This window comes from Tigriopus californicus, chromosome 1 (assembly GCF_007210705.1).
Source record: "Tigriopus californicus strain San Diego chromosome 1, Tcal_SD_v2.1, whole genome shotgun sequence".
NCBI lineage: Eukaryota > Metazoa > Arthropoda > Copepoda > Harpacticoida > Harpacticidae > Tigriopus > Tigriopus californicus.
This window is the reverse complement of record NC_081440.1, coordinates 1,990,672-2,002,056: the sequence shown is the minus strand read 5'-3', so window position 1 is coordinate 2,002,056 and position 11,385 is coordinate 1,990,672. Positions and strand designations below refer to the sequence as shown.

Below are 11,385 nucleotides of genomic sequence, written 5' to 3'. Positions count from 1 at the left end.
GGTTTAAATACATTTCATAATTTCAAAATCTTAAAAATCAAAAGCCCTCAAAGTTGTCTCGTAACAAGGACCGGCAAATTGATACCCTAAACCATGCAGATTTCTAGATCAAATTTTCTTCGTCTGGGTGAAGAATAAATGTAAATACTTTAAAATTTAATGTTTTGTGTTTTAAGTATTGAGATTCCAATTGCATTTTCAAGAAAAGATTGAGCTTTTGCCACCAGGACAAGCAGGAATAACGTGAGATTTAGAGAGCATTTATTTTATTCCGACAAACCTAGAAGATTGGGCCAATGCAGTATTTAAAGAAGGTGCAGAGGGTATCTTTTACCATATGTCTTCAAGAATATCCATGAGCTCTTTCCTCAAGCAGGTTTTAATAATCAATTGCAATGAATATAAAGGTTTAAAGTTTTAATGTTTTGAGCCCTCCAAAGTATCCAGGCTAGTCAAAACATTCAAGCACTTGCTTCTTTTTGGGCTCCTTCCATGTTGAATTGTTAAACTTTTTAAATGTGTTTCCTTGATCCTCCCTCTAATATGAGGTTGATTAGATACTCAGTTCATTTGATCCGTCAGTTCCCTCCTTTTGTGTGCGTTTGTGAAACCACATTGGTTTTAACATGATTTGAGAAGATACCAGATATAAGCACGAGACAACCAAGTCCAACGTTTTGATAATCCCGAAATAAATCTTTGTGTGAAAACCCCATCACATTGAATGCAGATAAAAAGAGCTATTTAAGATGAATGGAATACATAGGCATTAAAGTACAAAAAGTGCTTTGTGCTAAGGAGATCTGAAAAAATAATCAGGCAATATTATTGCCTAGGATTTTTGAAAATTGTTCACAAATATAGATAATTTTTGCTGAAATGGCTCAAAATGCACAATAAAATGCAAAAAAATGTCAATTATTGATTGCTCTTAAATTTGCAAAATTTGCAGATGCAATAATTTTGCAGAAGAATATTGGTTGTGCAAGTTTTATGCAAAATTTGCACAATATGCAGGATGCAAGTTTTGGCTGGCCCTAAAAATAAGACTGTGGAACTTCATAAGCCATAACGGCTTGTTTTCGTGAGGCCCCTTGTTCTGGTGTCTATTTTTACATTACAAGCATTCGATTCGCCACACCGTTTTGGACCTAAGGACTTGAAGAGGGACATAATTCAATTTTGGAGGGTTAATCGGTCACTCCAAAACTACTCGCACTATTGACATGCCAAACAATTAAAGTTTGCACAAACAAATGAATAGGAGCTAATGATTTGATCTCTCAGGCACCCAGTGCATCGTTTGAGAGTTGCTTCGGGGTCAAATTTAACTTGTGCTTTGCATGATGTGCGTTCCATTCATGGGCGAAAAGAAAATCTGGCAGTTTTTGATGCTAGGTTTGTCTATGTCTAACGCATGTAAAGTTAAGATAAGGTAAAGGTAAAATATACCGCCTCTTGCACCTTGTGATTGAAGTTGTGCATAATATTCGGGGATAACTCTTTTAAGCAACTAAAACATACTGTATTTCAAGCACTTTTCTTTTCCCAAATCTGCAATTCTTAAGACATTTTTTGAGTTTTTTGAAGTATGCCGTTGTATGAGCATTACGTTTTGCCATTACAACCCATTTATCGCTCTCTTCTGAACGGTGAAAAGTCCATTTAGCGAAGAACCGTGGCTCAAAGATTCGAGACAATACTCCAGCTTGCTTTTAATTAGGGTGTTATATAATATTAATCTAAGGTCCGATGATAAAGCATTATTAGACATGAATAAGGTGCAAGGATCTGCCTGAAGTATTTACTTAGATCATTTATATGCTCTTTCCGAGACAATTTATCGTCAATTAGCACCCTAAGAAACTTTACCTAAGTAGCGATAGCCATGTTCAAAGCTGTTCGATTATATGCCCGTTGCTTGTTAGCAAAAAGTCATGGCTTTTGCTTCTACGGGAAGGGATCTGCAGCATCAGTTTCGTCCTTTTTACATTAATCGCCAGCTTGTTGCTTTTAAGCCATTTCATCAGGCTGTCAAAACCAGAGTTGCATTCCACCTCCATTTGTTTCAGATCATTGAAAAAGTATTGAAGGGTTGTATCATTCGATAGGAGAATAGTTTTAAATGTTGTTACCATCGGAAGGATATGAATATAAATCTGAAATAAAAGTGGGCCTAATATACTTCCCTGAGGTACGCAACAGGTCATAGGAATAAAATTAGAAACGATGCCATCCAATTGCACATTGTTCCCGTCCGTTAGTGTCACAATGCTAACTCTGTACAAGTTGATTGTTCAGCCAAATGTTGAATATGCCTCGCCCATTTCGGCTCCAACGAGTTAAGTAGGTTTGCAAAAGGTGAAACAAATCCATGTGTTTCACTAGGAACAATACAGGAATGAGAGAGCTCTCGTATTGGGAGAGACTAAAAAGGTTGTGACTGTACAGTGTTCAGATAAGGTTCGAAAGGTATCTGATACTGTACGTCTTCAAAAGCATCCATGAGCTTTGTCCCAACCCATGATTTAGGGTCAATTGTAGTGACCGTAGAGGCTTAATGTGCGTTTTGAGAGCACCTTCAAGCCCTCGTAAATCCAGGCTAGTTCGAACAATGAAGTCCACATCTCTTCTTTTTCGGGCTTCTTCATTGCTTAATTAGTTTCCCTCTAATATTCGTAGGGAACACGTAGTAGACCTTATTGATCCGGTAGCATCTTTCAAGTCAGACTTGGACAAATTTTTAAATAGCATTCCAGATCAACCCTAAATTCAAGGACTAACTCGGTCCGTCAACTCAAATTCGTTGGTTAACCAAATATCATATAAAGATTAAAGGGTAATGAATAGACGAATTATAACCTTTCATTTTAATAGTTCGGGGGATTACATTTCCTGTAACTCTTAGAAAAGCCCGTGAAAACCCAAACCAAAAAAATGTACTTGTTCTCGCCTAATGAGACGTTTCAATGCACTTGATGGGCAATATTTGCCATTAGTGATCGAGCCATTCATTGAAACTTGGGAAGACAACCAAGAAATGTGGATCACTTGCTGATGAAATGTAATCCATGTCAAAAAACAGCTATCTTAAAAGAGGATGGGTGATCATTTGACACAACTTTGAGAGCCTTTATCATTTCTCAAAACGTCCCCAAGTCAAAGTGGACTTGATGGCATTCGAAGAGACGTGGCCTAGTGGTTAATGCAGTTTCCTGGCATGAGATCGGTCCAATTTTTTTTTATTTAGAGTGCTAGTGTCGGAGGGATGAGCCTCGCCCGGCGAGCGAAGCCAGCCATCACATAGTCCATTTCAAAATTCCGTGAGGCAGTTTCATGTCTGGTATCAGTTTTTGGTTTTTCGTTTGTGGGTGGGGTTAGTGTCTAAAATTTTCCTTTGAAGAAAGGTTGGGGAGGAGAATCGAACCAAGGACCTCTCTCACCCCATTAAAGTGCGCTAACCACTACACCACGTCCACTCCAAAGCTATTACCAAGAAAAAAAATTAGATTTGTACTCCACACCACACACAATTACAAATGGAGAGCCAATCTGATACCGGAGTTGACACTGAACAATGGAAAAATGCAGGAATTACATTATGGGTTAGGATCAACTATCCGACCCAAGCCCCTCATAACCGCAGAGGTACAATACTAGTCCCGATACCAATTCGTGCTAACAAGATGGAAGAAAAGGCAGTGGGCTATGAAGTGTTAAGAAATCATGACCCCGTCCCCTCTCGTTTCCCAAGAGTTGATTTTTGTCCACACATGTGCAAAGGCGATGCTCTATTTCCGCCCTGGAATATTGATTCTGAAAAAATCCCTCCCGTTGAATGTGCTTTGCCTTAGTTGTGAGCCTTGAAAAGAATGTATGGACCTCCGTCGGTCGTGATCAGCCTCACAGTAGCACTAAGGAAATGCAATAGATCTAACCGATTTTTTTTTTAAATTGGCTTTCAACGAGGTCTCTCATCAACCTTATGGCGGCAATCACGTCGGGGTCACCAATAGGGCAATCAACTACCATCTCTATCATCATTCTATGAGCAGCTCATCAATTGTACGATCTTTGGACGCTTGATAGTTGTGTAAACTAGTTGATTTGGCGTTATTTCTGAGTGCTTTGTATAATGATGTGAATTAGGAAATATTGTAAGCATCACTTTCACCGATCAATTTCTGGCGAAGTGGATTATTACCTTATGCAGCAAATTTGACTATACACTTAAAAGATGCATGATCCTTGAAATGGCGATACTGACTTTTTGCTCCAAAGCGGGTTTTTTACGAACGGATTGCAAAAGAAAAGCAGTTGTTGATATGACGTCGCGCCTGGCCATCCCTACCAGATCTGAAGGCCCTTGGGATCACCCAGAAGGCCGTCTATGACATCAATAATTGTTGGAAGTCTACTGGAATGATGGATAGAAAGAGAGGAAAAGCAAGAAAACGTGCAATCCGGACAAAGGCCAAGGTCAGAGCCATTAAAAGCCAGATTGACAGAAATCTATCCAGACAATGAGGGGGATGGCCAAGGAGCTGAACATGCGTGAGAGGATGGTCCGAAGAGCAATCAAAGAGGACTGTGGAGCCAAGTCAAGGGCTTAGAGGAAAAAACACTTGATCAACAATGCCATGAAAAGGAAAAGATTAGTCAAGTAGAAGTTGCTTCTCAATTGCCTCAAGCACAATCCAAGAAATGCGCCCCATATTCATCCCAGAGGAGGAAAAGTCAACACCAAGGGCTATATCCGGCTCTTGAGGGACCAGGTGATCCCGTGGATCAACAAGCAGTATAGGGGTACATGGTACATATTCCAGCAAGACGGTACCCCTTGCCACATGAGCAAGAAGACCCAGGCATTCCTGAAGGCCAACCTGGAGTCCTGAGGGCCAACCTGGAGTCCTGAGGGCCAACCTGGAGTCCTGAGGGCCAACCTGGAGTCCTTCAGGGCCAAGGAGTTTTGGCCTCCCAGCTCTCCTGACTCGAACCTGTTGGACTTCTCCATCCAAGCACAAGTCAAGAGAAATACATGTAGCAAGCCACATGGGTCAACAGCCTCACTTGGGTCCGCTATCAAAGTCGCGTGGTCCAACTTGGATGAGGACTACATCCGCAACATGTGCAACTGCTTCCAGAGGAGGTTGTAGGCCGTCATCAAGGCCAAAGGCGGCCATATCGAATGAAAAAGTCACTTTGAAACAACTAATGAATTCTTATGTAACAAATTTTTGTGTAAAGTTGTCCCCGAACTAGTTCTTGAAGATTTTTTTTGAAATTGAAAATAAGTGTATAGTTAAATATGCCGCATAGTGTATTCGAACATTTAGGCAAGTGCTGGTACCAGCAAACAAACTTGCCTGCCAATGCCAGTGATGCAAAATTGGCGTTTCAAACTGGTTTTATCGAATCTGACTTATCCTCATATAGCAGCTAAAGAAGAGTCAGCTTCTCAAAAACGTGTTTGAAGCCCCAAACTTGCATCACTGAGATTGGTACCAGCAAACAAACGAACCTGCCCGAGCTTGCCTAAACATCCCCATGGTCACGATGAAGGGCCTCCATGGACAGATATACAAGTACTTGAATGTTTCTACGACATTTCAAGGCAAAGTGAACCTTTGCAAATTGTAAACACGTCACGTATTATCATAAAAAAATTGAACAGAAGTCCATAGAAAAACTATTGAAATGACTGATTTTCCAGGTTTGCAATCGGTAGAGACTGAAGTACTTTAGTCTCTAGTAATCGGTATGACAACTGGCCACGCTGAACAACGAGATGCAGGTTATTTCATCTAAAGGGGGGGAAAACTCAAAATCTGGTCCGACTTTCCACTATTTCTTATAACTTGAAAAGGTACTAAAGTGACCACTACTTGCCCAAGGTCCTAAAATATAGGCGTGGATAGAGCCACTATAATATAATCTATTATAGTGGCTCTAGGCGTGGACACCTCAGAAAGTAAACAAACCGGGGGGAGGAGGGTGACGTCATAGCGGATAGAAGAGGGGAAGAGCACAGAGAGAAAACATCTAAAACGGTTTGTTCAATTGAGAACTCCGACTGGGCGTCGTTGTCCCATTGATGGGTAGAAATACAAAGTTGCCTTTCACCCTTGAGGCAACCATACTCATTATTCCTCCTCTTTTTAATGATAATGATGCTAAAGGTTGCACCATGCAAAGGGTATACTAGTAGGCTTTATGGGCGTTATCCACAGTATTGATAACCTATTTTTTAACAACACGAGTTGTAACAAGCAATTTCAAAATTAAAAAGACAAAAATAAAAGCTTTAGAAAAAACGTTTCTTGTTTAGCTCAATTTTGTACATAAAGGCATTTGAAGTTTAAACATGAATACTTGAAACATTATATTTTATGTTTGATCGAACTTATATGCAATTGAAAAACTCTAACAAAACTGAACATGTTAGGTGGAAAACATTTCATGCATTAGCCAAATTTGAGAAAAAAACAAGTTGTAATCTTTGATTGATTCAACTAAACGAGTATTTTTTTCTTGGACTCTAGAAATATATGTTATAACATGGGTTTCAAAATATTGCTCAAAGTTAATATTAGAGCATGAAAAAGATGCATCAGAAGTCTTACAACAATGGTCAATGCTAAAATGAATGTTCAAGTGCGCTTTTTCCATAAAAATAATGATAATGTTGACCTTATAAAACTTCATAACCTTCTTATTGGGCACAAGAATGCTTGGATGTAACATGAAACAATGTTCAAGGCTTTTGATGCATCTTTTTCACATCTTTAGTTTCATTTCGTAAAGCTTTCAGGAGGGAATAATCATCATAAATTTCAAGTAACCCTTTGATATGAAAAGAAACAGTATATAGAAAACACATTTTTCCATGAAGCCCTCCAAGTGCAACCGTTGGACTTGCCTAACAAACAGAACAGTAATCAAGCCGTGAAAATACAAAATAACATTGTTTCAAAAATTGGATTATATCTTTTGTACTTCGCATGATCGTTCGATTGGTCAAGTAAGGATGAAGCGAGTAGTAAAGTAACGAGAGATTTATTTGATAAGATAGTAGAAATGAAAGTTATTTAACAAAAAGGGTACATCTGAAATCATTGCTCATAAGTTCTCGACAAAGCTCGTGCACATCAACCACTACAACATCCCAGTACTATTTTTATGCTATTAACGTCTTCGCTAGCCAAAGCAAATTGATTTTTAACTCGAGGTTCATTTTAGTTCCAATAGTAAGAGTACATTGTTTTCAATTAATCTAAATGAATTTTCCGATCACCGATCAAATCCGAAGCAGCACCCACACACACACACACGTCAGCAAAGCGCGGCTTATTCTTTTGCGACAGGAAATTCTGCGCGTCTCTCGACAACGAAACTGAGAAAAATGAGCGTTTCTTCCAAACTTGCAGTTCCTAGCTTCATAATGTTGGTTGACACTAAGGGGGTGTCTCGTGTAATACTTGTTCTACCTTAGAAAGGACACCAGTCTCGTGGAGTAACTTTATTCATCCAAAAATCCGTCGGAACGGGGAAAAATCAAATCCATTTTGGTTTAATGGATTTATTGAAGAGTCAACACGCTTCAGTAGTACACATCCTATTAAAGAGGAGACCGGTCTACTTCTTGCCCTTGCCCTTCTTGGCCTTGCCCTTCTTGGCTAGAGCGGCAGCTCGCTTCACGTTAGGTTGAGGAGCAGGCTTTTGACCGGCCTTCTTGGCCTTCACGGCCGCCTTCTCTCGGAGCCGTTTGGCGGCCAAGAGCTCGGCGTTCTTCTTCTGAACCACAGCGTAGGGATTCAATTGTACCATGGCTCTGGTATTCTTCAGTGGATTGGTCTTCATGACGGCCTTGTAGATCTTCTTGTTGGGAGCTCGGAGCACCTTCCGGATCTCCTCGGACTTGAGAAGCTTAGCCAAATCGGTCTGAGCCATCTTCGGCTGGGGCAAGTTCCAGTTCTTCTTTTCGGACGAGGCCTTGCGCCAAGTACCGTACAGAGCGTCCAACTTCTTGAAAGCGGACTCGGTCCAGATACAGAAGCGACCCACGTGACCACCGGGAGCCAACTTCAACAGGTTTAGGTTGTCCACGCAGATGGTGTCTACACCAGGGATGTTACGGAAAGCACGAGTCAGACCCTAAAGAAAAGAATTGCTAGTGAGAATTCTAGTCCATTCTAATCAGTGGCATAGCCATTGATCCAATCTTATCAGGACTTCATAGTTGAGATCACGAATTTCATAAACACGGACCGAAGTTAAGACCTCATCATGATTTTTGAGCCAGAATAGATCAAGGCACACATTTCTTAAATACCTGGTCATTGGCATAGATGACGAGGGGTCCCAACTTCTGGACGCGACGACGATTGCGCATCTTGCCCTTTCCAGCCCTCATTCGCTTGGTGTTGTAGACCTGTTCGATGTCGGACCAGGCCTTCAATCGGCGGAGCAAAATCACGGCCTCCTTGGTCTTGTTGTAGCTTTGAATCTTGTCCGACACAACCAGAGGCACCTCGGGGATGTTCTCAATGCGATGACCTAGATCGATAACAAAACCCAGTGTTGAATATCACGTCGAATCATATTAATCAAAAGTTGGACTCCCTCAAGTGCATCAGGGTTTCTAATATAATCACAAATTTCAGGAACACAGACCAAGAAATAAAATCATCACTTAGTTTCCAACTCAGCTCTCCAGACCTAGTTCTCAACTTACCCTTGGCCATCACGAGGGCGGGCACGCCGGTGGCGGCGATAGCAGAGCACATGGCATACCGCTTCTGGGCCACGTTGACCTTGCGGTGCCATCTGCGCCAGGTCTTGGTGGGGGCGAACATGTGACCGCCTCGGCACATGTTGCCGTAAGCTCCCTGACCGGAGCGGTGGGTACCACCTCCGCGGACGCGAGGAATACGAGCCACGGCGCGGCCAGTTCCCCAGGATTCAGCACTGGTTTGATGACCTGCCAAGGAAGAGAGGTTTCATAAATGCATTGTTTGAAGAAACGTGAGCAAGATCGAGTGATCCTGTGAGGATGAGTGAGGGGTTGAATATTGGGTGTCAGGAGGCGTTACCGCGAGCCTACTCGTAATGGAGTGGGCCCACAACGCCAACCTCCTGATTGATCTGGCATTTGCTTAGGATCGGGGCGACCATTGGCCTTGACCGGCACACCCCGAGGACATGAAATGCTTAACTGCTCTCCAAAAAGGCAGACCATTTTTTTTGTTTTGGTTTTTCACGGGCTTTTCTAACCGCTACAGGGAATGTAATCCCCAGTACTATTGAATTGAAAGGTTATAATTCGTCTATTTATTACCTTTCAATCTTTATATAACATTTGGTCTACCAACGAATTTGAGTTGGCAGACTGAGCTAGTCCTTGAATGTAGGGTTGATCTGGAATGCTATCTAAAAATTACAGAGATTACAAAATGCCAAAATACAGTTCAATGTGTTGTTGGTCATTAACCTAGCACCTCATTCTGACCAGGGTCTGGGCCCGTCCCATAGAGAAAACCTCAAGACGTTGATAAAGCACGCTCAAACTCAATTTCGGTCCATAAGGATCATTTATCTTCCTTAGATAGCTAACCTTTTGCTATCAGGTGCCAATGTTTTCGAGGCCCTTGCCACAAAGCTGCCGCGGCCTAGGCGTCACCAGGTCCTTGCAACCGAAAGATTAGGTTAGTTGAGGTACATTTTTCTTCCAGACATCTTCGTCCAAACCTCCAAACAACAGCTGATGAAAAAGGTTAGCTACGTAGGAACCATAAGGATCAGATCGCTACCACTTAATATCAAGATTGCCACGTGGCTATGAAACACCTTAACCGTTCAACTCTTGTGTAGTGAACCGGAAAGGCATCTTCTTAGCTTAAAGGACCTAAGCTAGGGCTCCCAACTTTAGCAAGTATTTATCAAAAATGCTTAACAGAGTGTCAAAACGTGACTCTGCCTTCCTACGACTCAAACAGAAGTTGCTTCAAGCCTCTTTCTTGATCCTTGATTGCTCGGCAGTGCCTTTTATTTTCTCAAGTTGTGAACCCTAACGGAGGTCCTTCAAGCGAATTAACCGATTCACAAGAGAAACATATTGACGAAAACGTCGACCTAGGAGCTCCCAGGCTAAGAATCTTACCAGAGTCCTGGTTGACCGCATAAGCCTGTCGGTGATTCTTGGCGATCTCGTGATGAATGACCGACACGATATCCGGTCGGATGGGGGCCTTGTACACGGCCGGCAAAGAGCAAGTCGTGCCCGAGGGCTCGTTCTTCTCGCCGTAAACCGTAATCACGGGACGGGCGGCCGACAGAGACTGAAACAATCAAACGCAATCCATCAATACCCTATCCAACCCATATTCTCTTCAATGCCTACAATAGGGCCTGATTTGTGAGCCTCCTTATCACCGAGATGGCACAAGTCCATCCATCGCAGCTTGAGAGGACGCCCGATTCATCCTCTAGCACATGACATTACTGCGAATCACGAAGCATGGTCGACACCCGAAAGTGGCGTGCTCCGGTCGCTGTACCATTGATGTGCAATTAAGCCAATCCAAGATTATCCCCATCATCCCGCCCCCCATGCGCCCTTCGGAGCAAATAACCAATCCCAAGGGCAGAGAGACGAGATCCCCAGACAATCGTCGAACTTACTCACCATGGTGAAGTCTTTGTGGAGCTGCTGGAGGAGGAATCCAAGAGACGAGATCCGACACTTCCGTCGTTCTCGCAAGTCCAAAGGAAAAGGAAGTGATGAGCGTGCAAGGAAGAAAAGAAAACTTAAAACGGATGACGAACCCTTCAGGATATGTCACGTGTTGATTGACTGAGCATTCTTTGACTGGAGGCAAGGTTTGAAGGAGATTGAATGACACGGTAAAGGACTATGATGGAAGGTCTAAATGGCAATATGAGGCGCTTTTGATCTATGACATCGTTTTTCTTTCTCTTATTTTGATTTGATGGCCGAAAATAGGGTGACTAGGTTGAGTTGGATTGATTAGAATTAATTCTGACTTGAAGATGCAGAAAAACTCTTTGGAGCTTGAAAATGGCCCCTAAGGTGGCCCATGAAACGTTTGTTGTACTTGACATATCATTCAAATCATCACTCATGGCGAGAAAAGTTTGTTCATACCTTAATGTGAGTGTGACATTCTCTGCCTTTAACTTTCAAACCAATCAGCTGATTGGTGAGTAGTGCCGCCAATTAGGAACATGCTGAGTCAATTTCCTTATCTGTTACGAGTATTTGAGAGGGTTCAACCTCTGTTGGATACATCCATCCATTTTGAATAACACTTTCTCTTTTATCATTGCAGTTTCTTGAGATACACTATATGAAAGGTTGGGACGCAG

General features: G+C 42.1%; 1 protein-coding gene across 1 annotated transcript; it reads right to left on the bottom strand.

Moving 5' to 3' along the window:
- Positions 1–7,504: 7,504 nt before the first annotated feature.
- LOC131881252 (large ribosomal subunit protein uL4-like) lies at positions 7,505–10,844 on the bottom strand. Its single transcript, XM_059228066.1, has 5 exons — positions 10,685–10,844; positions 10,160–10,337; positions 8,735–8,980; positions 8,333–8,556; positions 7,505–8,154 (listed from the first exon to the last, which is right to left on the bottom strand). Exons 1-5 carry the CDS (start codon positions 10,685–10,687, stop codon positions 7,636–7,638), a joined length of 1,170 nt encoding a protein of 389 aa, XP_059084049.1. The 5' UTR covers positions 10,688–10,844; the 3' UTR covers positions 7,505–7,635.
- Between the last annotated feature and the right edge of the window lie 541 nt (positions 10,845–11,385).